We start from the raw sequence: 27,015 nt of genomic DNA, 5'->3' as shown, positions 1-27,015 counted from the left end.
GCCTCCCCAACTGCCCGTTTTTAGAAGGATCTGAGCAGGTACCACTTGGCCAGCCAGCAGAGGTGGCTGCTGGCCTGACACAGGCAGGAACCCCCTGGCCTGGGCAGGAAGGGAGGGAGGCCCAGGAGCAATCACTGGCCCTCTGGTCAGAGAACCCGAGCAGGGAAGCTGGAGCCCAGGACCTGCTGAACACAGCCAGCCCAACAACCAGGCCGAGGGCACAGGGTGCCACAGGGGGACATGGCGAGAGCAGAGCCACCAAGAAAGGGTGCCGGCCACAGAGCAGTTGCACTGGTGATTTGAGCAACCTCAGTGAGAGACAGGTGGAGTGAATTTTATTTAACCCAGTGTAACTAAAATATCACCCCCTTAACACATAACCAACACCTGAGCAGCTGAGAACACAGTGCCTGCGCTCTCCCCACACCGGGTCCTGAAGCCGGGTGCGCTGTGGCCAGTCTTGCTTCAGGCCAGCACTGACACTCAAGTGCCTCACCCCACCCAGGTGGCCCTGCTCTCTACTGTTGCCCAGACCCGCCCACGAGGGCTGTTGGGGGGCTTCCCTGTGACAAGGTCAGTGTCTCAGAGGCAACCCCTTGCCCAGGAAACCCGACGCCCCGTAGCCACACCACACACCTTGCAGCCCAGCGGGTCTGCGTGCTGACAGGGCGGCCCGTGTTTTGGGTGCACCTGAGCTTGCAGACAAGGACAGTGGCCAGGATGCAGGGAGAGGGAAAGAGTGCCTTCCCCGAGGGCTCTGCAGCGGCCCCAGGAGCAATGGGGACAAGGATGCAGTGGCCAGGGGCCTCCCTTCCATGGGCGTGGGGCGGCCCCAGGTGCTTCCCCACCTGTGGGTCTCTGAGCCTCTCGCCTGCATCTCTCTCTCGGGGGTGTCCCCACTGGGGCACTGCCTACCTGCACCACACATGAAGGAGGGCTGCATCCTGGGTTGCCCCCCCCCCCACCAGTGGGCCTGTGAATACTGGGAAACTGGACCATGGCCCACGCTGGATGGGAACGAGAAGCCGGCACCAGTTGTCTGGGTACAATTCCTTTATTTCTCCCATTCAGATCCCCACACTTGGACCCCTGTGCCCCCCATGGAGGGCTCCCCTGCCAGGATGGAAGAGGTCTTTTGCCCCATCCCCTTGAAAGAGGCTAAAAGCCAGGTGGAGTGCCCGCCAACCTACCACAAAGGAATCCACGGACCTCATCACAGAAGTGGGCTGGGGACGTGAGTCACTTTAGAAAAAAAGTCCCGTGGGGCACTGGGGACACAGGATCCCAAATCTGGCACTGCCCAGCCTGGGAGGGGTGCATCCCTGCTCTGGGCTCGCCAGCTCTTCCCAGAAACAACCTGCCCCCAACACACGGGAAGCAGAGCTGCCCCAGAACATCACTCGGGGCTGGGGGTCCTCAGGGGCCCATGGGGCCCCCGTGTGCTGAGAAGACCCGCCTTCCCTGTGCCGTCCACACGGGCGCTGTGATAGAGGCATGGCTGGACTTGGGGGTCCGGGCCCACAGGAATGTCTCAGCTCTGCCCTTTGGCCCAGACCCCGGCTCAGAGCCCACTGCACCAAGTGGGTGTGGCTTGGGATGCACGGGTGTCTGGGAGTGCGGCTCCAGGGTCTGCTCTCCAGGTGGTCCTGCTCCCCCCGAGCCCTCACCTTCATGAGTTCAGCTTGTGTTTCTGCCCAGACCCCAAATCTCACGGCCGCAAACTGAGCTGAGGGCTGAGAAGGACAGGACCAGAGGCCTCTGCTGCAGCGAGTCGCCCAGGCCTCCAGCTGGCGGTGCTTAGGGTGCACTGCTTCCAGGCAATGGGCCCGTCCTGGGGGCTGCAGTACTCGGACCCACAGGGCCCAGCCTGCCAGCTGTCACACGTGCACACACATGCAGATACATACGCACACTTGCGGTCTCTCAGAAAAAAGAGCAGCAGTTCTACAAACTGACTCCTCGAAGTCAGGAAACAGGAGACTGGCGTGTGAAATCTTGGAGGGTGAAGGAATGAGGTTGGGGGGGAGGGGGGCACTGAGAACACGAAGAGACCACACGTGTCACACGCTGGCTGGGCTGTCCCCGAGGTCTGGAGGACGCTGGATCCGCCGCTGCGTGGGGAGCGAGGCAGGCACCCCGGGGGAGGTGCCAGGGCCTCACGTCTGGGCCAGAGAGAGCTCCTCTAGGCCCCCCTTCCCAAGCCGGTACCTGGCGAGGTCCTTCCTGGTCACCAGCCCGACCACCTGTGGGAGCAAAGCCAGGTCATAGGATCCAGCGGCCTCTGCCTCTGTGGATGCCACTGTCCCGTGTGCGGAGGACAGCATAGTCTGGGGGAGCCCTGCGGGTAGGCAGGCAGGTTGGTAGGCTGCAGGCAGTGGGCTCCCCCCATCACCTGATTGCAGTTGTCCACCACCACCAGGTGCCTGAGGCCCAGGGCCCGAAACAGCTTGAACACCCGCGGGAGAGATGCCTCCTGCAATGCAGACGCAGCCTCAGCTCGCCCGCCGGCCCCTGCCCCACCCCGGGACAGGAGCGGGCCAGGACCTGCCGCCCCGCCTCAGCTAGCACATCCTGCTCTGTAGCCACCTCCACCCTCCTACAAAGCTCGCCCCCCACCCCTGTCTGCAATGGCCAGTGAAGCCAGAATGCCCCCAGGGGTGGTGGCTGCATGAGGCTCTGGAAGTGGGGGTCAGGCCCCTGCTCCCCACCGCCCCTGCGGCACCTGGGGCACCGTGTACGGGGAGGGGTTCATGAACTCGGAGAGGTCCATGGTGCACTCCCGCTCGTCCTGGGACACATGGATGGACTGGATGGGGGGGAAGCGCGGGTAGGCATCACGGAAGTCCTTCAGCCGCAGCCGGCGCTGTAGCAGGCCCATATAAGAGCGTTCTATGAACACCTGCGGGCGGGGGGCAGGCAGTGGGTGGCAGCGCCTCAGAGCCCAGGGCCCTGCCCGGCATCTCCTGCCACCCCCTTCTCCTGCCACCCCTGACAGCCTACCTTGTGCTTGAGCAGGACGATGAGCTGGGAGCGCAGGATTAAGCCCTGGAGCCGGGCTGGCTGCACAAGAAACAAAACACCCTTGTCTGCGGAGGACCTGGGACTTGGGACCTAGGGCCTGCCCTGCTGGCTGGTCCAGAGGGGCCAGGCAACAGCGCCGGGACGCCTGGGGGCTCCAGCCAGGGTCCCCAGCGATGCTGGCTGCCTATGGGCACTGGCCCTGCTACAGGCATTTCACCTGCACAGGCTCACGGATCCCCAAACGCCCAGGAGGGGAGGCAGGACCCCAATCACGAGGTGCTGAGAGACCATAGCATTTGTGGGGGCGAAAAGCAGACCGTGGCCCAGACGTCGCTGCACCTTCCATCAGGACCTCCTGACAGGCACAGCTGTGACTCCTCAGCTGGGGGTGCAGCTTGGGGTGTGACCACAGAACACACAGGCGCATCAGTAACTACCCAAGCTGCGGGAACAGCGCTCACATGGACCTGTCTTCACAGCCGTGTGACCAGCGGAATTCTTCCAGAAACCCCAGAGCAGGGCGTCCACATTCACGGGAACCATGGCCCCCAACACGCCCCACTCGCCAGCACAGATGAGGAGCCCGGCTTCCTGCAGCTGGGTGGTACCTGCGTGCCGTCGGCATCCTCCACCACAGGGAAGCCATTATGATTGGACGCCGTGCTGCTCAGCACATCCACAATGATGCCCACCTTCTCCCTCCTCCGCAGACAGGTGACTGGTGTGCTCATCACCTCCCTGTAGAAGAGAGACGCTGTGATCCACCACGGGGCAGAGGAAGCTTCCCGAACAGCTCAACATGCAGGAAGTGGCCGGACTCAGGAAACCTGGAGACAAGGTGGGCCAGGAGCGCAGACCCCCAGGTGCTGCCCTGGGGGAACCAGCCCTGCACCCACATCCTGCTCCAGGCTGCCCCCACCAAGCCTCCCAGGGCGTCCAGCACCCGCCCCCCAGCCTGCGGGCCTGCCCCGGGGAGGGGTACCTGGCGGTGAGCGAGTGTGAGGTGACTGGGGCTTCCCAGTGCAGGAAGGGCACACTCTGCAGCTGGATGTGCATGTCGTACAGGCCCTGGGGAGAGGATGGGCACGGCCATGCAAGAGGCTGCTTGCGGGGCAGCCTCCACAGGGCCCCCTCCCTTGCGGTGGCCGAAGACCGCCAGTCTTTCTCCCAGCCTCAGGCTCCGAGGCCAGGGGCACGGGGAGGGGCTGCAGAGCGAGGGCGAGCAAGGCAGGCGGCCTCTCCCACAGGCCGCACCTCGATGAAGACATCCCCCACAATCTTGGCGGTCATCAGCACCAGCATGATGGGGAAGCCGTAGGTCACATTGCTGGTGGCCTCCATCATGATGACTGTCAGGCTCAGCGTCATCCTCACAATACCACCTGCCAGGAGGCGGGGAGGGGAAGGGAGGGTTGGTGGGGGCACGAGCCTCTGCAGGCTGCGCCGCCGGCCCCTCCCATGTTCCCGTGCCGTGTTCCCTGTGCAGCTCCCGCTCTGTCCATGCAACCCTGTGTACCGGCCCCCCCAGATAGCACCAGATGGGGACAGTGACCCTGCCCAGCCACACGCTGGGGGAGTGGCCCTCCTGACCTCCGGACGCCCATGTTGCAGCCAGCACTCACCCAGCTGGGCAGCTGCTCCCATCAGGGCGTACTTGCCGGGGTCTGCCCAGACCTGCAGGGAAGACAGAGAGGATGCTGGGGGAAAGTGGCAGCCAAACCCACCAAGATGCACTGACAGCACTGGGCCCAGGAGGAAATCCTACAGTTTACACAAAAAATGGTCTGTGGCAGCATCACCTGAGTTTGTAAATACCCTAGCTGTGCCCGCTCAGGGATGCACTGAATGAACTCTGCCACCTGCAGAACTCGGCAGCCTAAGACAGGAGGGTATGCACTATGGCCAGGGCGGGGGGGCGGGGGCACCCCGCGTGTGTGCAGTGACCAGAGTCCGTGGACAAATGCCTGCGCCACACCAGGGAGCCTAAAAAGGAGTGAAAATCGGACTCGTGCTACAACATGGATGAGCCCTGAAAACATGGTGCTCAATGATGAGGCCAGACACAGAGGCCATGAAGCGTGATTTCGTGAATCTACAACAATCAGAAGAGGCACATCCATGGAGGCAGAAAGCTGATTAGTGGCCACCAGGGGCTGAGGAAGGGGGACACAGATGTGATTGCTTAATGGGGACAGGTTTCTTTTTGGAGTGATGACAACATCCTGGAACTAAGCAGCGATCACGGTTACACAGCTCTGTTAACAGGCTGAAGAGCCACCCAACCGTTCACTTACAGAAGGAGAGAGTTTATGGCAGGGGTCCCCAACCTCCGGGCCATGGACTGGACCGCACAGCAGGAGGTGGGCGGTGGGCAAGCGAGTGAAGCTTCATCTGCTGCTCCCCACTGCTCGCATTACTGCCTGAACCATCCCCCCACCCCCGTCCACAGAACACTGTCTTCCACGAAACCGGTCCCTGGTGCCAAAAAAGGTTGGGGACCACTGGTTTATGGTACGTGAGTTACGTATCAATTAAAAAAAAACAAAATTAAACTAAAAACCGTGTCTGGAAGGAAACCTGGGACACATGACCTGGACCCAGTGAAGGGAGGCTTGCTGTGCGTCTCTTACAGTTTTTGTTTTTTTTTTGCGGTACGCGGGCCTCTCACTGTTGGGGCCTCTCCCGTTGCGGAGCACAGGCTCCGGACGCACAGGCTCAGCGGCCGTGGCTCATGGGCCCAGCCGCTCCGTGGCATGTGGGATCCTCCCGAACCGGGGCACAAACCCGCGTCCCCTGCATTGGCAGGCGGACTCTCAACCACTGCGCCACCAGGGAAGCCTCTCTTACAGTTTTTTAAAGTCTTACTTGAACAACTAAGATGCAAATAGAAGACTCACAGAATAAAGACCAAGGAGCCCACGGAGGCAGGTGGGAGGAAGAAGCCAGAAGGCAGCTGCAGGGCCAAGGCCTGGATACCGCACTCCCAGGCCCCAACTCCTGCACCTGCCCCCATCCTTCTACACCATGCTCTCTCCCAACACCCGTGCCCTCCCTGAAGGCCACACGCACGCACGACCCCTGCTCTGGCCCACGGTGGCCCTAGTGGGCACCGGGAACACCGTCCCTTCCTCCCAGCCCAGCCGGCCCCTAAGACCCCCACTCACCGCGGCCCCGGTGAGGTAGGACAGGGAGATGCCAAAGAGCCGGCCCCAGGCAGCTCCGATGAGCAGGGATGGGATGAAGACACCGGCCGACACTGTGAGCCCGTAGGTCCAGCAGGCCAAGAAGAAGTAGACCAGGGTGAAGAGGCCGAGCGTCATGGGGTTGTAGGAGCCTGCAGACAGGGCGCTGGCCAGGGCTTGCCACACGGACTCAACCCCAGGCGGAGCTGCCTGCCCAGCAGCCCGTCAGAGCCTCCTGGTCACACCCAGACCCCCAGAGTCACCCCCTTCTCAGAGGCCAGGGTGCCGGGTCTTGGGGGCCCAGCACTCAGAGTGTGAGCACGGCAGCCCAGCGGGCAGGGCAGAGGGGAGCTGGGGCCACCGGGGCCCAGAGCTGCCAGCAGGATGGTGACCTGGGCCAAGGGAAGGTGGCTGCTGAGGTCTGCATGGAAAAGGGTGGCACTGAGACCACCAGGGGTCAGGGGAGGGTGCAGGAGGGAGGCCATGGCCGCCACGGCCACCACCCTGCACCAGATGACTCCAAAAGTGGGAAGATGTCACACAAACCCCAGAGCCAGCACCCCCAGGGGGCCTGTATGGCCCGCTCAGCATCTTTGGGGGCTCGGCCTCCCCCACGTTTAAAAGCCTTTCTGCTAAATTGCGTGAACTCCCACAGCGCACGCGTGCACACACACGCACGCATGCGCGTGCACAAATGTGAGAACCAGGGAGTTCCCAGAACTGGTATGTCAGGAAACAACTAGAGCCACAGACAGACGGGCAAGCACGTCGCAGCAGCCACTCTGGATCTCGGGGGTGTGCCCCTCCTCCCCGCCCCCACCCCGCGGAACCGAAAACAGGGGAAGTGGAAGCAGGTCTGTGCCCAGTCTGAGCCTGTTTGTTATTAAGAACATGAAGCTGGGCAAGGCACCTCGCTGGTATACGAGTCACCAGGCTGTTTTCTGACTGAGAGTGACCTCTGCGAGCAGCGCCCAGAAGAAAAACTCATCCTGGGAGGTGAGACTGTCTTAATGAATGACAGGACGGCCTCCAGGGAGGGAAGGAGACACGTGGGGAGCTTGGCTGGGCCCCTCCCAAGCACTGGCCACCAGCCAACCCCAGGCTGCCAGCCCCCACGCTCCAGTGCACTCAGCCCTGCAGGGAGGCAGTGGGGGCTCGGCCAGAAGCCATCAGCCAGGCCTGGGCCCAGTGTCTGTGGGCCGGCTGCAGACCAGGCCAGAGGGAACAGGCCCACATGGGGACCTGCGTCTGACAGCACAGAGTGCAGAGCATGGCCACACACCTGGGGGGTCGTGGAAAAGGCTGACCACGCTCTTCTCTGGGGTGTTGAAGAAGGCTGCAGCCATCGAATTATACTCGCCATCGGCACAGAACAGCTGCAAAGTCAGGAAAGAGAACAGGCCAGTGGGACACAGTGTCCCGGCCCGGACAGCATCAGGCACCAAGCACACAACAGGCGGGTCAGGCTGCTGTCTTGGAGGGGAGGCAGGACCCAAGAGCCAGACCCTGGCCCAGTGAGGGCTTCAGAAGCCATCTGGCCAGGCAGGGGCTGCATGGCGAGTCTGTCCCTGGGGTAGTGGGGATCCAAAGGCTCACGTTTGGAGCACGCTCCCACAGTTCACTGGGCAGACTGTGGGTCCCTGCAGGCCTTGACCAGGGCAGGGGCTCCATGCAAAGCTGTGTGGGTTAACCCCACAGCCCCACCAGAGCCAGCCATGCACCCCAGACCCACATCTGTGACAAGCCTGTGAGTACACACTCCACACCCACCGGCAACCAGCAACCGCTTTCGGTTCTGGATGTTTCCCATAAACAGAAACCACACGATGTGTGGCCCTTGCTGTCTGGCTTCTTTCACTCAGCAGTGTTTGCCAGGTTCATCTGTGTGGGAGCACGTGTCAGAGCTCCAACCCTTCCTACAACTGAGGAAACCCACTGTGTGGACGGACCAGGCCGTGTTCACCTGCTCGTCACTGACGGGCACAGGGGCTGTGGGGAGTTGTGCCGCGGTGAGCGTGTGCACGCGAGTTTCCGCCTGAAGGCCCACAACCCCACCTCCACAGTCCCCTTGCAGAACCTGTCAGGCCGCTGCTCTGAGAGGACCGGGGTGAGACCCCAGGCCGACGTGGCACCCACCCATGTCTGGGAAGGCTCACCCTGCCCCTGCCCCGGCCGCCTACCTGGAGTGGATAGGACACGGAGCTCCCCTGCAGGGGCTGGCAATCCCGGGACGAATAAATCAGCACGAAGGCAACCGTGGCCGTGACGGCGGCCACCAGCATGGCCTCGATCACCTGAAGGCAGGGCCGGTGGATGTACCTGGAGCAAAGAGCCGGGGTGGACTGAGCTGTGGGATGGCTGGGGCGGCAGCCAGGGCAACCTGAGCCTGCAACTCGGGAGAGCCGTCCAGGATGCTGAGCTCATCTGATGACCAACCCGCCCTGGCTCCTGAACACTCTCAGGCTGCCTCCCGGATGCTCCCCAACCTCATTTTATGTTAGTGCAAAAAGACAAGAAAGAAGAATGCCAAGACCCACCCCTACGGCTTCAGAAAACCAGAAAGCTCTCATGATGACTCTCCTAACAGCAGAGGACCTGTGTTGGACCAAAACGTGCCCAAGTCAGGACGGCCCCGTACAAACCGCGCTGGCGCTGACATGAGAGGCCCAGAAAGGCATCAACCCAGGGCTGCGCCGGATCCATGGGCTGTGCCTTCCCTGCCAGGGGCCACCCTCCAGGCCCCACCCGTCCCCCTGCCGAGTGGGTCTGTCTCCTCAGGTACAAACCACCGTGGAGGAGTGTGCTTGGCACGTGGCTTCCCCACGGACCCGTGGGCAAGAGCCCATGACCGATCAGTTTTCAGATGCCCTGTGTGGCCACACCTCTCAACTCAGTCCCTGAACAGGTTTCTCACCTGATTCGAAACATCGTCAACCAGTAATTCAAGGCGTTGAACACAGCTCCGAGAATGCCACCTGGGACAAGGAAGGAGCTGCGTGTCCGGGACTCGGGAAGAGAAGCAGGCTGCCCAGGCAGCAAACGCCCGCTGGGTGGAGGGCTCACGTCCCACGGGCTTTCAGAGTAAGGAGTGTTGCCCAGGTCCGTCTGCTTCCCAGGGGGCTGTCATCAGCCAGAGTGCAGCTCCGGTCCTCCCAGGGTCAGGCTCCCTCCCCACTGCCCCGGGCGGTCCTGGGACAGCCAGCAGGGGTGGAGACCACGTGCTTCTCTGGCCCTCGAAGCCGGGTCAGGCCTGGAGCCCCGCAGGCCCTGTCCCCACTGGTCGGCGCTGTCCCACGCGGGGACGGCCCTTACCCACCACGCCCATGGCGATGAAGATGGGGATCTCATGGATTGTGTACACCATCGTCTGTGCAGAGGGAGGAAGAGGAGACCTTCTGTGAGGAAAACTGCCACCAGCTCCTGCTCAGACTTGGGATCGGACGTTTCACAGGACACACCTGTGCAAGGGAACCCTGGTGCTTTCCTGCAGGGCGAGGAGGCCCCCAGAGAGAAAGGCCGGGTGCTTGGGCAGACCGCCTGCCTTCTCACACAGCGGCTCTGGGGGGCCGCCTGAGCTTTTGCCAAAGGGTAAGTGAGGGGCCATGAGCAAGGGAGAGGATGCTGGTGACCTAGTCACCCAGGACCTCTGACGCATCCACGGGTGAGGACCAGCCCCTGAGAGGCTCCCTGGGCTCAGTGATGGCAGTGTGCAGCGCAGGCCGCTCCAGAAATGCTGCCTGCACCTCTCGGCCTCCAGAAACTGCTGCAGGAGCGCTGGCCACCAGTCTAGTGATGTTGCCTGACAGTCTGCAGGCACCTGAGCCACTCCTGAAGTGCCCGCTGGCTGACGGGCGCCACAACCTGTGTGGCCGGGTCACGTGCACCCTCCTGGAGCACCTCCAGCTCCAGGTGCTCACAAACAAGGGCCCTATCCCACGGCTAACAGCTAGACCTTTCCAGAAGCCCGGCTCTCAGGCCGAACCTTGAGTAAACAACCTGGGCCCTGTTCATAGAAAGAACCAGAGAAAAAAGGGAACGATGCAGTGGGTTACCTCAGTGTCAAATCTTCCAAAATTGATGAGACCGGGGCTGGACAGATCCCACACGTTTCCATGGTAAATGCTTAAGACGAAATTCAGGGTGAAGGTGGAAATCATGGAAGCAAAGAACTGCAGGCAGAAAAAGACGAGTGCCGTCAGAGCCGTGGTGGTGAGTTGCGGCAGTGTGTACAGCGGCTGAGCCCAGGGCCAGAGGGTGGGGAGGGGCTGCAGCAAAAGGGCTGTCTCCCCTCCTGTCACCTGGGTGGTGCCTAGACCCTCCGAAGGCTGAGGGAAGGTGGCTCGGAGCCCCACTGGCTCGGCCAGGGTAAGAACGTGTGCGGGGCCTGGGGTCCCGATGAGGACGGAGGAGAAACAGGCCTACGGCTCAGGGACCCACCAGCTGGACAGGAAGCTCAGGTGCAGACCCCACAGTGTGGGCCAAGAGCCATGCGTCCACCCAGCCATGAAGGCCCAGTGCCAGGGCTGCCCGAACTCGGGAAGGTGGCCGTCCCAGGCACTTACGATTCTCCATGTCAGGAACTGATTCCAGAAGGATGCACCCTCCTCCAAGCTGAACAGGACCCCACCTGGAACAGCCAGTGGCCCAGCCCTGAAGTGCCCGCCCAGCCACAGACAGCCCCTCACCCACTGCCACCCATGCCCCCAGACCCCAGGACACCAAGCCCACGACAGAGGCAGCCATCGGGGCCTCTTGAGAAGCCCACCCCACACCCTCACCAGGCACTGAGTCCATAAACCCCAAAACCACCCCTCTCACAGCAGGGAGAGCCTGGCTCCCCCTACACAGGCAGTCACCAAGCTCTCAGACCAGGCAGGGCCGCCCTCCTCACCTACAGGGGCCCCAAACGCAGCAGACACTCCGGCCGCAGCTCCTGCTGAGACAAAGTCCCGTTTCTCTGTGTCTCTGCGGAAGTACTCAAAGATCTGAACCAAGACAGACGGAGAGAGGGTCTCAGCCAGTGCCTCCAAGGGCACTTCTCTCAGAAAGGGGGGAGGTGGGCCCAAAAGCGAGGGGGGAGGGGAGGGAGGAATGTGGGGAGGCCTCTGGACAAGCCACTCATCAACCACGGGGCTCACAACCCGCAGGACTGAAGAGTTGGGTCTCGGGCAGCTTGCCTGCCCACCAACATCCAGAGAAAATAACCCATTCACAGCAATATTTAAACACTGAGGTTTGTGCAAGAAAGACCAGAACTGAGCACCAGCAGCCCACACACATGACCTTCCCGACCTCTCTAGGCCACACATTCCTGTGAGCTTACAGCTACAGGTCATTTCCTTGCAGAAATGCACACTCATCCAGAGCACCAAGGCAACAGGATGCCCCCATGGACAGGATGCTAGGGACCCTCAGAGGCGAAGGGAAGGAGGCTGCAGGGGAGGCAGGGGCCCAGCCCTGGGGGTATGGACGTGGGCGCAGGGAAGACCCACCTTGAAATCCCGCTTCAGTGATGTGGACCTCCCCTGGGAGACCCCAGCAGCAATCACGGAGCCCGAATGGATCATTGGTCCCTCCTGGAAGGCACAAACGGCTGCGTTCAGATGGGCGCGGCTCCGGGGCGGGGACACACCGGCCCCAGGCCCCACGGGTGCAGAGGGACTCAGGCAGGGGTAGCTGCACTCTGTTACCTTCCCCACAGCCAGTCCCCCAACCACGGACAGGATCACGCCGGACACTTTGATCACCAGCGTCTGGAACACAAAGGAAATTGCACCAAGTCTGATTAAAGGCCACACGTGGTCCAAGAACCTGAGTGACAAACTACACACGGGAAGGGACCTAATCATGTGAGCCCTCGGCAGGCATGAGCACCAAAGAGGGGGCCGGCACCCACGGCGGGCGTCCTGGGGGAGGGGGAGCTGGCGGCTGATGCTCTCCTGACGCCCATCTCTTCAGCCCTTCTGTCCCAGGTGGTCATGTACACACAGAAGACACGCAAACAGCAGCTATCGCTCCGTCCTCGGGCTCCGGGCTCCAGGCTCCTGCACCCGCACCTACCTCAGGCCCTGCCCTCCTGCTGCAGGGCACGGAGCACAGGCACCCCCACCCCTCCTGTCCGCTCCCTGGAGTACCTCCTCCCCAGACAGAGCAGGAGAGACGCTGCCAGCAAACCCCAGACCAAGGCACACCAGCTGCACACCCTGAAATGATCACGGGAGGAAACCTGACCTCCCAACCCCCTTGGAATCAGTGTATTACCCAGAAGATCATGCACAATGAGATTAAGGAAAATTCTGAAAAAAGGAAAAAACTCACCACTCAACACAGCTACTCTCATTCTGAAATACTAACCACCGTATGGAACTTAAAATGTCTACGTGGTTGCAATTGTGACAGATGTACCTTCCAGTATTTTTGCGTCATTCAGAATGTACGACAGTTTTACCATTTTCCAAAGAAAGTTCACATAAAACCTGCCAGCACACCCACACGCAGGCTCGTCAGCAGCAAACAGCACGGGTCTGGGCGAGTTTTGGAGGCGGAGGTGGACAAATGACACACTTCTCACCCAGCAAGGAAGCCCCTTGGGCTAAGCCCTGAGCTCCCGGCGGGGCCGCCTCGTGTCTCACCTTGAGCCGGACCACGTGGGGGATCTTCACCCCGTTGAGGAAGCACTTGATCTGGGGGATCCCGCTGCCAGCAGCGACTGGCTGGAAGGAGGGGCGCCAGCACTGAGTCCGCAGGCCGAGTGAGCCGCCACTGCCGCCGCCACCACCACCACCAGGCCCAGGAAGACGCGCCACGCAATGCCCAGGTCGCCCAGGGTAGCGGCTTCTCGCCTCTCCCCACTGATACACAGAGCAACCACCAAGGGGAGGAAATGCCTCGGGCATGGGAAGGCTCAGTGTCCCCAAGGCAGGCGGGGGTGCCCAGGATGATGGGAGGCCCACGTCACACACCCGCTGAGAGGCCAGCACTGTCGCACCCTCTGGGGGACACTGCACTGCACCCCAGACAGAAGCTCCTGGACGCTGCCCCTTCTTCCTTCCAACGCCCCGAGGGAAAAGCAAGGGGGCACAGGAAGGAAGGGTGCCCCAGGAGCGTCTGACCCTTCGGGTGGGTCCCTCCACCCGGACCCCTGGGCTGGGCGCTGCCTCTGGTCCCTGCTGCGTGAAGTGGGCGAGGGAGTGTGCGGGTGGATGGGCACGGCCGCCAGGGCCAGGGTTGGAAGGCCCAGGTGGGCTTCGTTTTGGCTGAACCGCCTGATGCCTAGCAAGGATTCCACTACAGTCTAGCCAGTGAGTCTCACCGGAAGACGCTGCTGGGGGTTGGGGTGGGGAGCGGTGGAGGGGCCCACCTACCTCTATGAAGGCGACGATCACAGAGCCCAGGAGCACAAAGGCCACATTGAGTGAGGCCCACAGCAGGAGGGAGAAGGACAGCCCGCCCCGCGCCGTGAACTTGTCAATGTCTGGGCTCGTCAAGGACTACGCGGGGTGGTGTCACCCAGGCGCCACTCCCCAGTGGGCTGCACTCTGGACTCTGGGACCTGGAGCACTTACTGGGCATCTCAGGGTCACCACAAAGCCTGACCCCCAGACATGCAGCCCCCGTCCAGTCACGTCCCCCGGCCAATGGCATAACACAGGTGGGGGCTCCTCCTGTGGACCCACTGGCTCTGGGCAACCACAGACAAAGGATACTGTCCTTGACGACCCGGTACTTTAGGCCGGCCAGCTTCTCCACCACGATGTCGATGAAGCAGGCCACGAGGCCCGTGAGGATCCCGATCATGGCACAGATGACCCAGCGCTTTATCTCCACGGTCCGGAAGGCCTGCGGCAGCGGGCATGAAAGGGGACGCTGTCACAGGAGGGTGCAGAGGCGGGACGTCCCGTCGTGGCCTGCTCTAGTGACTGCCACCACGCACAGGGCTGCCCTCAGAACCCTGAGTCCCAGGAAGAGCAGCCCCACCGACATCTCAGAGGCCGTGGAGCACTGGTGGGACAGAACTCCCCAACCTGGTCATAACTGGATGCTGATGCTCCAGCCGCCACAGCCGCCACCCCTCAGAACAGCTTCCTCAGTGGTAATGATGTGACACCCGCACAGGTCTCTGTGCCGGGCAGCGGCCAGCGCTCACTCTGGGACACCAGCTGGAGCCAAGAGGGGAGGGAGGTGGTGGGGACACCGTGGCCATGAGGCCCAGCTGCCCGCCAGACTCACTGTGTGATTGATGCGCCGCTCCTCCTCCAGGAACAGCTGGTTCTCGCTGTTGTCATAGTCCAAGCTCTGCGGACCGGGCAGTAGAAACACTAGTAACTGACCCCAGCTCGCAGGTTCAGGTCGGCCACCGCGGGAGAGGGCAGGGAGCAGGGGGGCCCACCTCATACTTGAGGGACAGAAGCTTCTCGTTGTGCGGAATCTCCTTGGGGAAGGGGTGAAGGGGGTCCATGTCCTGCGGGAGGAAGAGGCAGAGCTTGACAACCCAGCATATGTAAGAACGAAGCAGAACGAGGAAAGGGCCATGCTCACTTGTCCCGCAGGGCAGGGACTCTCCTGAGCCCAAAGCTAGACAAGCACAAGGCAGGAACTGGCAGACACAGACTCTCCACAGGACACCAGCAGGCCAGGTCCCACAACACCACAGCCAGGCGGGTTTATCCCAGGAACACAAGGTGAGTTGACCCCCAAAAAGCAATTAGTGTGGTGGGTTGACCCCCAAAAAGCAATTAGTGTGGTGAGTTGACCCCAAAAAAGCAATTAGTGTAAGATGTCTGTGGTCCACGTCCAGGTTCTGGCACCAGCCTCTGACCCACCCGCTTGGCATCTCTGGGTGACGAGTGTGTCTGGGCTGGGGCTGGAAGACCATCACAGGATTAGCGGGCTGGAGACACAAGCAGCTCATCTCTAACGGCCAAGGATTTAATTAGTCCTGCCTGTGTAATGCAGCCTCCACACAAACCCCAAATGGAGGGGTTCAGGGAGATTGCAGCTGGTGAATGTGGAGGTGCTGGGAAGGTGGCTCCTAGGGAGAACGTGGGGGCTCTGCACCCCTTCCCACACCTTCCCAGGGCATCTCTCCCACCTGGTTGTTCTCAAGTCATGTCCTTTATGATAAACCAGTAACATAAGCAAAGTGTTCCCTGAGTTCTGCAAGCCATTCTGGCAAGTTATGGAACCCGAGGAGGAGGCGTGGGAACCCCGATTTACAGCTGGTCAGTCAGAAGCACAGGTGACAGCCTGGACTTGTCACTGGCATCTGAGGTCGGGGGGTCTCGTGGGACTGAGCCCTCAGCCTGTGGGTCTGCACGGATGCCGGGAAGTTAGGGTCTGAACAAACTGACCTGCAGGACACTCAGGTGGTGTCTGGACAATCAGAGGGTGAGTTGGTATGAAAGTAAAAACAGTTTGATACTGTTCCAATAGAATAAAGGACCAAGTCCACATGAAATGAACACCTCAGTAGTCACAAAAAGCATCTGACAAAACTCAACCCTTCGTGATAAAAACACTCAATAAACCAGGAATAAAGGGAACTTCCTCAACCTGATCAAGATACCTATAAAAAACCCACAGGTGGGCTTCCCTGGTGGCGCAGTGGTTGAGAGTCTGCCTGCCGATGCAGGGGACGTGGGTTCATGCCCCGGTCCGGGAAGATCCCACATGCCGCGGAGCGGCTGGACCCGTGAGCCATGGCCACTGAGCCTGCACGTCCGGAGCCTGTGCTCCGCAACAGGAGAGGCCACAACAGTGAGAGGCCTGCGTACCGCAAAAAAAAAAAAAAACAAAGAAAAAACCCACAGGTAACTTCATGCTCAGTGGTGAAAGACTGAAGCTCTTCCTCTGAGATCAGGAACAAGACGAGGATGCCTGCTCTGGCATTTCTACTCAGCACTGTCCTTGTCCAATTAGGCAAGAGAGAAAAGTGAAAAGCATCCAGATTAGAAAGGAAGTGAAACTCTTCTTTGCAGATGACATGGTCTTATGTGTAGAAAATCCCCCAAAGTACACTAAAAACAATTAGTATTAATAACACATTTAGTAAGATTGAAGAATATAAAATCAGTATACAAAATCAAATGCATTTCTACGTACTTGCAATGAACGATCCAAAATGAAATTGAGAAAACAACTCTATTTACAATAGCATAAAAAGATACAGAAAATAAACTTATTCCTAAAACACGTTTAACAAAAGAAGCGTAAGACTTGTACACCAAGAGTTGCAAAATATTGTTGAAAAAAACTGAAGACGTTAATAAATGGAAAGCTATACTGTGGCTCGGGACATTTGATGTTAAGAGTCAATGCCTCCTCTAAGTTCCAGCTGGCATTTCTGAAGAAACTGACAAACTGAGCCTAAACCCCACACGGAGATACACAAGGGATCTCGAAAGGCCAACACCTCCTTGAGAAAGAAAAACGATGTGGGATGATTCAAAGTTCCTACTTTTGAAACTTACTACAAAGCTAGTCATTAGCAGAGTGTGGCCCGGGCGCAAGGACAGAGAGCCCAGAAACAAATCCGTAATGCAGACCCAATGCAGCCAAAAATAAATAAATAAATTTTTAAAAAGTGAAAAAAACCCCACAAAAACTGACCTTCAACAATGGTGCTGAGACAATTCAACAGGGAAAGAGTAGTTTTCTCAAGAAATGGTGCTGGGAAAACTGAGCATCCATATGCAAAAGAATGAATTTGGACCCTTATCTCATACCATGTACAAAATTAGCAAAAACAGATCAAAGATCTAAACTACAGAACTCTTATAAGAAAAGACGAGCAAATCTTTGTAACCTTGGCTTAGGTGATGGTTTCTTAGACATGACACCCAAAGCACAAGCAACAGAAAACAGATCAAATGGACTTCATCAAAATTAAAAGCTTTTGTGCTTCCAAGGACACTGGCAGAAAGTGAGACCACCTATGGACCAAGCGGAAGTTTTTGCAAATCCTGTAACTGATGAGCAACTTGTGTTTAAAGTATATGAAGACCTCTTACAGCTTCATTATAAAAACACAACCTGATTAAGAAACATGCACGGGGTCTGAACAGAGTTCCTCCAGAAGACATGAAGGACACACGGTACCAGCAGCCTCAGGGAAATGCAAGTCGGAACCATGAGCCACCTCCAAGGAGGAAGTCAAGTGCAAGTCTGGGGGAGGGGGTTTCAGGAAATGCTCCCGTGGCAGCTGCTGGACAGTTCGACCCCAGCACAGGGGCAGGAGAAGTGGACATCACCCATCCAAGGGCCCACCACCCCGAGACGCCCTCCTGCAGGCCCCACACCTGCCCACGGCACCTGCCCCCCAGCTCGCACACAGCAGCTAGCTCAACGGTCCTGGCCTGACATGTACTCCCCAACCTCTGCTCATCGGGCAGCCTCAGGGGACAGGGCCCCGCAGAGCAGCCTTCCCTGGTCGCCCAGACTCTGCAGACCCCACTGTCTGCACGTCACTCTGTCCCCATGCTCTGCACAGAACCGCCAGTGTCTGCCATCCTCTTGTTCAGGTTTTCCGTCTGCCCTCTGCTAGGCTGTGGCTCCACAAGAGCAGGCCTGACTTTCCCAGGAAGGGGCCTGGCATGAGCAGGAGCTCCAAAAATGGGAAAGGACGACCACTCACAGGGTCCAGAAGCTCATCATCCAGTTCCACGTTGCTCATCTGTCCGATCCGGAAAAATGCTGAATGGGGTGACTAGAAGCAGAAGAGAAATCATAGGCCGCTTAGCTATGGGGCCGGGCTGCACTGTGCACTACCCCATTGCCTGGCCCTGCACTGTGCACTACCCCATCACCTGGCCCTGCCTGTGGAGCACAGAGCCGCACCTGCCGTGTGGGAAACTCCAGCAGGGCCAGTGCTGGACCCCAGGCCCATCCCCATGACCCACAGCCTGTCACTGAGGAGCCCAACCTCCAGATGGGAAGCCCCACCCTCCCCCGTTCTACAGTGTCCTCCTGGCCACCCTCCTTCCCTGGCCTGGAAAACCCTGGTGATTGAGGGCCCCTCCTCCAGGAGCCTTTCTATCCCCCCACCTCCAAACCCCAGCTTTCTCTGTTCAGCCCCATCATGACACTGAGTGGCTACCAGGTGGGGACCCATCACAGGCCTCCAGGCAGGCCCCCCAGATATGTGCCCCTTTCCGGGGCAGGACCTTTCTGAAGCGGGGCTGCACTCCTGGGCACAGGGGCAGGTCAACCACAGAGGACGGACACGCCGGCACATGACTGCCCTCACGCCCACTGCCAGGCACGGTGGAGGCCAGGACTAGGGAACAAAACACAGGCTGCTCACAGATGCATTTCAGAGAAACAAGTCACGCTGCAGGACACAAACACTGTGTGGAACATATGGCATAAAAACACAACCCGAGGCTTCCCTGGTGGCGCAGTGGTTGAGAGTCTGCCTGCCGATGTAGGGGACGTGGGTTCGTGCCCCGGTCTGGGAGGATCCCACATGCCACGGAGCGGCTGGGCCCGTGAGCCATGGTCGCTGAGCCTGCGCGTCCGGAGCCTGTGCTCCACAATGGGAGAGGCCACAACAGTGAGAGGCCCACGTACCACAAAAAAAACAAACAAACAAACAAAAAACACAACCCGGTGCTCCTCTGAAACGTAGCCAGGCGCCCTGCCCTGCCTCTTCTCTGGCGGAAACCACGAAGCAGTGCAGGAACAAGGACCACAGAGCCCGCCATGCCAGAGCCCTGAGCACACAGTGACTCCAGCACAGAAAGTTTAATTCAGCAGCACTAGCCCTACTGCTACTGGTGGTTACCAGAGGGTAGGGGGGACGAGGGGGCTTTGGGGACACTGGTGACTCCTCTGGGGGATGTCGAGCCTCCTGGGGCTGCTATGCCCAATCACACAGCCTAGGCGTCTGAAAAACAAGAAACGTGTTCTCTCCAAGCTCTTGCACCACAAGTCCAAACTTGAGGTGTCAACAGGGAGGGCCCCCTCTCAGGGTCATGTGGAGGATCTTCCAGCCTCTGATGGATGCCGGCAATCCTTAGTGTTCATTCCCTGGCTTGTGGCCACATCACTCCAATCTCTGCTCCGTTGCCACCGGCCTCATGTGTGCGTGTATACATGCACGCATGTCTCTCCTCTCCCATGAGGACACCAGCCTGACCACATCGTAACTTGACCACAGCTGCAAAGGTCTCAGACACGGGTTCCAGGTCAGGGGTGGAGACATTCCGGGGGGCACTGCACACCCCACGGCAGGTGGTAACTTGTCAGGTGTGTTCACTAGATCATCATCCTGCTCCACCGTGTGACTGCACTTTTCTCTACGTATATACAGCAAACGTCGGTACAATGGGTGGGTGAGGAGAGAAATATAGCCATTTTCTTTCTTAAAAACAATCGACAATGCCCCCAAACTGCTGAATCTGATGAGAAAGGCAGGGCGGGCCCTCCAGCTCCAAGCACGGGCAGGAATGCCTGGCCCGCTGGCCCAGAAAGGATCCCAGTTCCAGAGTGAACTCAACCCAGGAGGGGGCCCGGAGCTGCAGCCTCTGCTCCCTATGCATACACGAGTCATCAGGAAAGGTGTGCCAGTCACCAGCCCGTCCACAGCAACACGGAACAGGGACGTCTCCACGGAGAAGACGGCGTGCAAAGACAGGCAGAAATGAAAGTTGGACTGTGAAAACAGAAGACCCATCTGCCGTCCAACCCAAGACGGAGGCCACAGACCAGGTGGTCTGGCCGTTTGTACCTCACTCTTCACTGATGGACTGCACCCCATGATCACTCCCACCACACCAAGTCAGCCCCTGCAGAGCAGCGCCTCTGCCACCTAAACAGTCCCCGAGGCTGAGGCTGCAACCGCGCACACGGCTGGGGGAGAGGGGGGCAGAACGGTCCACATGGCACGGACTCACTCGCTCAGGTGACAACGGGTCCTCAGCACCCGGCCGGGAGGACGCCAGGTGAGCACAAATCTGCACCAGACAGCTCCATTCTGGACCCGGAAATGTGCTCATGCGGAGATGGCGCCCCCATTACAACTCCCAGGCACACCTTCTCCCACCTCCAGCACCTTCCTGGTTTCATCACCTCTTTTCTGAACTTTATGGGCATCTCTTAGGAAATATCTTTTGTGATGAAAGAAGCCATTTACTGGAAGTTCAGTGATTCATCTGTTCTGTCTGTTCCTTTCTCACTTCTTAAATGCAAGTTAATTACTAGCAGTTCCTCAAACTATTGAAACACACAACAGCCTGGATGAAATCTCCATGCTTTGGAAAGAACTGAAAGATTTCAGACCATGTGGCTCCAGAGACTGGATGTGCTCGAAAGGTCAGACCCGGAGGGAGGACAGATTTGGGGGGGAGGGGGTGACTGTAAGAGGTAGGACAACGGCACTGATGGACGTGCTCACACACATCCACACGTGTGACAATGGCAGGGTGCTACTCACACACATTGTGCCAACATCAATGCCGGGTTCGGCACGGTACTACCGTGAGGTAAGACGGAACCATCTTGGGAAACTGGAGGAAGGCACACAGGCCCTCTCTGTACTGTCTTTTCAACTTCCCGTAAGTCTACAATTATTTTAAAATTTAAACGCAAATGATACTACATCAAAGTGAAGAACTTCTGGGCTTCCCTGGTGGCGCAGTGGTTGGGAGTCCGCCTGCCGATGCAGGGGACGCGGGTTCGTGCCCCGGTCGGGGAGGATCCCACATGCCGCGGAGAAGCTGGGCCTGTAAGCCATGGCCGCTGGGCCTGCACGTCCGGAGCCTGTGCTCCGCAACGGGAGAGGCCAAAACAGTGAGAGGCCCGCGTACCGCAAAAAAAATTTTTAAAAAAAGTGAAGAACTTCTGTGTACCAAAGGAAACAACAGAGTGAAAAGGAACTAGCCCTACAGAATGGGAGAAAATTACAGATCATGTAACCGATAACGGTTAATATCCAGAATACGTAAAGAACCCCTACAACCCAACAACAACGAACAAGCGGATTAAAAAAACAGGCCAAAGACTTGGGACATGAAGATCAAAACCACAATGAGATACCACCTCACAGCTGTGAGGATGGCCAGGGTTAAAAAACAGAATAACAAGCACTGGTGAAGATGTGCAGAAACAGGAACCCTTGTGCACAGTTGCTGGGAGTGTTATATGGAGCAGCTGCTGTGGAAAACAGTATGGCGGTTCCTCAAAAAATTAAAAATAGAAATTACCTTATGATCCAGCAATTCCACCTCTTGCTATCTACCCAAATGAACTGAAAGCAGGGTCTCAAAGAGGTATTTGTACACCCACGTGCACAGCAGCATTTTTACAGGAGCCAAGGGGTGGACGGAGCCCAAATGCCCATCGACAGATGAATGTATAAACCTAAGGTGGTCCATCCACACAATGGAATATTATTCAGCCTTAAAAACAGGGAAATCCTGTCACATGCTACAGCATGGATGAACCTGGAGGACGTTGTACTAACAGAAAGAAGCCAGTCAACAAAAAAACAAATACCCTATGATACCACTGCTATGAGACGTCAAATTCACAGAAACAGAAAGCAGAATGGCCTTTGCCAAGGGCTGGGGGAGGGGTGGGGAGTCAGTGTTTACTGGGACAGAGGTTCAGTGTGAGAGGATGAGAAAGTTCTGGAGGTGCTGGGGTGATGGCGGCACGACACTGTGGATGGACCTCATGCTGCCAGACTGTACACTTAGACATGGTTAGGATGGTAAATTGTGTTATGTGCTTTTACCATCATTAAAACAAAGTTCACAGACAATTTAAAGGCCGCCTGCCGCCCACTCTGCCACTTTGCATTTTAACCGCCCCTCCCAGGCCAATGCCCCCCAGCACTGAGGGCACAGGGCCTCCGTAGCCAGGGGCTTACAGTCAGAAAAACCAAGCTGCCCATAAACAAAAGTCAGTGTAAACCGTGAGAAAGGCTTTGAGGGCGATGACAGAGCCTGAGGGAGAGGCCTGCCCGATTCGGGGTTGGGGAGGCGCATTAGGCTGAGACCTGATGAATGATGTGCAGAGGGGGCCGGATGGGAACAGCCCCGCTGCTGCACCTCACTTTCTGAGTGCTGCAGCCTCTGCCCGGAAGGCCTCCCAGGACCCTCTGACTAGGCTGGGCCCGCCCTGGTCCTCAGCTCTCTGCACTGTCCGGTGGTACCCACATCCTCTCCTGCCCTCCCCCAGACTCTGAGCCCCTCACACTAGACCTGGGCAGGTACCACTAAAGGCCTGAGGGAGCCCTCAGGGGAGGGTCAGCTGAGGGGGCAGGCCTGGACTCTGCAAAGCGGGGGAGGAGGGGGAGAGGAGGGGGGAAGGAAGAGGAGGAGGAGGATAGTACAGGGCGCTGAGGCAGAGGGACTTCCTGGAGGGGCTGCCCTGGGGCTGGGAGCCAGCTACGAGAAAGACGGGGTGCTCCCTTACATTGAGCAGAGCTCAAGGGGCCAGTGGGGATGGTGATGACCTGCCCCTGCAGCTTGCCTGCACATGACCCCCTCCTGGCCCCCCATACTCCGACCGTAGCCCGTGGCTCCAGGTCACCAGGGCAGAACACCCCAGTTCCCAGAGGAGTAAGTGCCCCAAAACTGATACTAAACACTAACCTGAGGGTCCTACCCCTCAGGCTGCCTCAGGCGGAGCTTCCCGAAGCTGAGGTCCCTGGAAAGGACCCGCATTTACAAACACTGCAAATACCCACCCCCACACCCGGAGCCTCTGTTTCTGGCTCAGATTTCCCTCTGTAAGTTTTCAAAATGCTCTGCTTCCTGCTGCCCACATGACCATGACTTGCTGGCTGACCTCACCCTCTCCTTGCCCCAGGGGTGGACAGGCAGCAACTTGCTGGATGACCCACCCTCACCCCACACTCAGGCACAACAGGCCGAGGGCCGGAGAGAGGGTAGAGCAACCCTGAATGGCCTGGTTCCAGCCAGATGGAGGCTGAGCTCAGGCCGGCCCCCAGCCCACCCTGCCTGGGGCTGCCCAGAGCAGCCACCTCATGGTGCCTGGCAGGTTCCCATGCCGGGTGCAAGAACACCAGCCTCCAACTCTGGACGCCCTGCAACAAACCATGAAGGACCAGGAGGTGGCAAGACAAGCTCTCCTGTCCAGCTCACCAGAACATTCTCATAGAGCGGTTGTTGGCCTGGGCTGTCACTTTAGTTCAAACGACCCTGGTCTGAGAGCAGCTTACAAGCCGCCGTCTGCTACAGCGAACTCAGCCCTCTGGTCCAGAGCCGACCCTCCTGCAAGAAAGCCGGCCTCGAGGAGTTCAGTCATTTGCACGGGAGTCGCCCCAGGAACAGCAACTCAGAGATGATCACTTCCAAGCTGCCGTTTTTAATACCTCTGAGAGTAACTAGCATTTACCACCTTGTGACAGGTGGTGCTCCGGGCTGGAAGCATATTAGCTTTCCTGCTGGTGAGGAGCCTGAGGCACAGGAGGCTGCAGCACTTGCCTCTGCTGGTCCAGAGCAGAGTTCCTAGCACCAATGCCTCCAGTGCCCCCCTACCCCATCCACGCAAGGCCGTCTAAGGATCCTTCAAGGCTGGACTCTCCAGCTTCTGAAGGATTCTCCCACAAGATAAAGCTAAATTCGAAGCCCACAGTTGTCCCCTGCAGGTCGACCCCGGTTCCTTCCCCCAAGCCTCCACTCCCCACTCCGACTTACTTCCCAAATGCTCACTCCCTTTATCTTTCCCCTCTGTCCACCCGCCTGAGGATCATGCACTCTTCCAAGACAGGACCTAGTGTGACCTCTCCTGCTTTTGGGGTCCCTCACACCTTCCTCACAGAGCACTGGGCCTGGTTTTCCAGGAGCCTGGAGCCAGGAGGAAGGAAGCTGCATCATGTACCTCTGAGTCCCAGGCAAACTGCATGCAGCCGAGCACACGACATGCACACAATAAATTATGTTTTAAGTCACTTAAGAGCAGCTAGTCACTTGTTATTAAATGCAAATGAACAAACAAAAAAGGTCGCAAAGGTTCTTTTAAGGGAACGAGTTTTAAGGGAAGAAATCAACAGGTTGTTTCAAAAAAAGCCAACTCCTGTGTCTATGCATAAAGAAAAGTGGGAAACTCTTGAGCACATTCAGTCCCGAAATAAACCCCAATTCAACCTCGAAGCTTCCAATCTCTCTACCTGTCACCCTTAAAGCCAAGCCAGTTTCATACTTCTGGTTTGTAAACTTCAGATTACCCTCTTTTAAAGAGTAAAAAAGAAACAAATGTTGTGAGAAGAAAACAACAAAGCATCCATATCCCCACCACTGCAAATTCTCCCCTTTCACGTCACTTCTCATGCAGACACAGAAAGCACTTCAACAGAAGACCCCACTCAAGGAGCAGACTTTGACCTTCATTGTCTGATGCATTTCTGGGGGCTGGGGAAACCTAGATAAGCTCTAGACAAACAGCCTGATACTTGAGTCCTTCCTCATTAAACACCACACAAGTGTTTAATGGACAGATCTAGGATAGGAGGAGAAAAACGAAAAAACAATCACAAAACCGAGTAAGGCCAAGCAATCAACAAAAGAAGTTCATTAGCTCAAAATTAACACACACGGAAATTCACTCAAGGCCGCAAACTTCTGTGCTGACCTGCAAAGCACATTTCAACCACTGTGCTTCAATTTCAATGAACTGCTAAGGGAAACTGAACGCACATATTTGTCATTCCTAAGGTCGCCCTGAAGGCCTGTCCCGCTCCCTGTAAAGATGCAGCCCCCCAGATATTCCCACTGCAAAAGCAAACTCTGCAACCTAAGCTCTTAAAATCTCTTGGGGTTCAAAAGCAGTAAAAATAGTTGCTCGTGTATACAGTGTTCCAAAAAAAAAAAGAAAAGGAAAAGGTTACCTAAGCAGAAGACCATCTGCCTTCCCTTTAAATCCACTAAGAAATAAACTGTGAGGAGATAAATTAGCTTCATGCTACCGGGACTCTACAGCAGCGTGCGACTGGGCTCTCCCACGCTCCTTAACACCAAGATAATGGGCCGGCTCCTCGACCCCGAGAGTCACCGGGCCGAGCGCCTCCCAGCGTCTCCCAGGACTCCAGAACCCCGGGTTCCAGGTTCCGAGCTCGCCCTGCCGTTTACCAAGCGGGACCCGAGGCGCGTTCCCGCCTCTGCCACTAGGACTGCCCGAGCACGGACTCGCCGCGTCCCCGCGGGCCCGGCTCCCGGCACCGGCAACCGCGGCGCGGACCCGACCCGGCCCGCCCCTCCCAGGGCTCACCGCGCGGACGGCCGCAGGCCCAGCCCCGTTCAACAGCGGCGTGGCCTCCCCGGCCGGCGCCCCGGGCCGCGCCGCCCTCCGCAGCAGCGGCGCCGCCTCGTCGTCGTCCACGTCGCGTCCGGACCACGACACCTTTTTGGAGACGTTGGCCATGTCCCGCCGCAGAGGACCGGCCAGGCAGCGCCTTGGCCGTGTTTGTTCTCGTGATCCGCGCCTCGGCCACGTGACCCGGACGGCCGTCACGTGGCCCAGATGACACCCGCGTGCCCCGGCGGCGGCTGCGGGGCGCGCGCGCGCGCTGCCTTCTGGGAGTTGTAGTCTCGCCGCCTGGTGGACTCGCCTGTCAGGACCGATCACCACGTAGCAAACGGTTGTGCTGAGGACACAACACAGCCCTGTGGCCTTCCTGCGGAAAACGCTCCACTGATCCCATCCCAGGGGGAAAATGCATATGAACCCAAATTGAGGGACACCTGCTAAACAGCTAGCCAGCTCGTCCCGTAGTGTCAGCGTCACGAAAGACCAAGAAAGACTGAGTGACTGCCTTGGATGGAGGATAAAGAGATGGGCAACTGAAGGCTGCTCGTGGGCCTGGCATTTTGGGGACAATTGGCAAAGATTGGATCTGCACTGTACATTACATAGCGGTGTTATAGCTGCGCCCAGTCGCCCAAGAGTGATCTTTGTCTGGGGGTCATATCAGAAAAGTCCTTTTTCTCAGTAGACATACACTGAGATATTCAGGGGTTGTGATGTGATGTCTGCAACGTAGTCTCAGATGATTCACAAGCTAATGGTAATCACAATACGTAGCTACCAATAGCGGGAGAAAGAAAATGTGGTAGGATGTTAGCAGGTGATGAATATGGGGTAAATATAAATGACGTGCAATGTAGTCCTCTTGTAACTTTTTTCTTTAAACTTGAAACTTTTCAAAATAAAAAGATTTTAGAAGTTCTTTATAGGCTCTTCCTCCACATATTTCAAAATAAAACCAAAATTGAAACTAAAATAAGAGGAAGGAAGCCCAACAGGATTAAGTTTTCCCACGATCACTGTGCAACAATTTTTTGAAAATACTAAGAACAACGTTCTTTCAGAAAAGGTGTTTTCTCCTTAGTGTGACCTGGCTTTGCCCTTTCGAGGGATGTTGACAAGCATGTGATGGCCCTGGCTGTGGAGGAGGGCCTGGAGGCTGCAGAGTGAAGCTGGCACCGGCTCCAACGAGCCTCAGGGCTGGTCCCAGGCTGGTTTGACTGAACGAAGTGGACAAGTGTGGTTTGCGTGAAACCGTCCAGGCAGGAGGAGAGCTGCACACAGCGATGGGGAAGTGAGAACAGTCCCGGGGACGGAGGGGTGGTGCTGGGGAAGCCCCTCTGGATCCTTCTGTCCTCCCCCCACTCAGGAACGCAGCAGACACAGGTCAAAGGTGGGATTGATGGGGTTCAAGGTGGATGTGGCTCATGCCACTCACTCAGTGGGGATGGTGGATCACATGAGATGCGTGCTCACACTCCCCTGCACAAAACCTGATGGGCTGCCCTCGACAGAGCCCAGACTCCTCAGCTGGACAAGCCAG

The 27,015-nt window shown here is 58.0% G+C and overlaps 1 protein-coding gene across 2 annotated transcripts; it reads right to left on the bottom strand.

Annotated features, from left to right (window-relative positions):
* Positions 1 to 1,045: 1,045 nt before the first annotated feature.
* Positions 1,046 to 25,647, bottom strand: CLCN7 (chloride voltage-gated channel 7). Of its 2 annotated transcripts, XM_082858281.1 has the most exons (25): positions 25,437 to 25,647; positions 17,836 to 17,907; positions 14,593 to 14,664; positions 14,433 to 14,498; positions 13,910 to 14,042; positions 13,568 to 13,677; positions 12,836 to 12,916; positions 11,894 to 11,956; positions 11,696 to 11,779; positions 11,095 to 11,188; positions 10,766 to 10,830; positions 10,256 to 10,372; positions 9,516 to 9,570; positions 9,118 to 9,178; positions 8,384 to 8,522; positions 7,486 to 7,579; positions 6,186 to 6,355; positions 4,644 to 4,695; positions 4,276 to 4,403; positions 4,004 to 4,089; positions 3,630 to 3,759; positions 3,001 to 3,060; positions 2,723 to 2,899; positions 2,393 to 2,473; positions 1,046 to 2,243 (listed from the first exon to the last, which is right to left on the bottom strand). In XM_082858281.1, the coding sequence occupies exons 1-25, from the start codon at positions 25,587 to 25,589 to the stop codon at positions 2,157 to 2,159; spliced, it is 2,430 nt and encodes an 809-aa protein (XP_082714407.1). In that variant the 5' UTR covers positions 25,590 to 25,647; the 3' UTR covers positions 1,046 to 2,156. The 2 variants fall into 2 exon arrangements, with proteins under 2 accessions (XP_082714407.1, XP_082714408.1); XM_082858282.1 differs by lacking the exon at positions 17,836 to 17,907.
* Between the last annotated feature and the right edge of the window lie 1,368 nt (positions 25,648 to 27,015).

The sequence above is a fragment of the Leucopleurus acutus genome (assembly GCF_964270905.1).
Source record: "Leucopleurus acutus genome assembly, chromosome: 16".
Taxonomy (NCBI): Eukaryota; Metazoa; Chordata; class Mammalia; order Artiodactyla; family Delphinidae; genus Leucopleurus; species Leucopleurus acutus.
The sequence above is the reverse complement of the archived record's forward strand: the minus strand, read 5'-3'. Positions and strand labels throughout refer to the sequence as shown.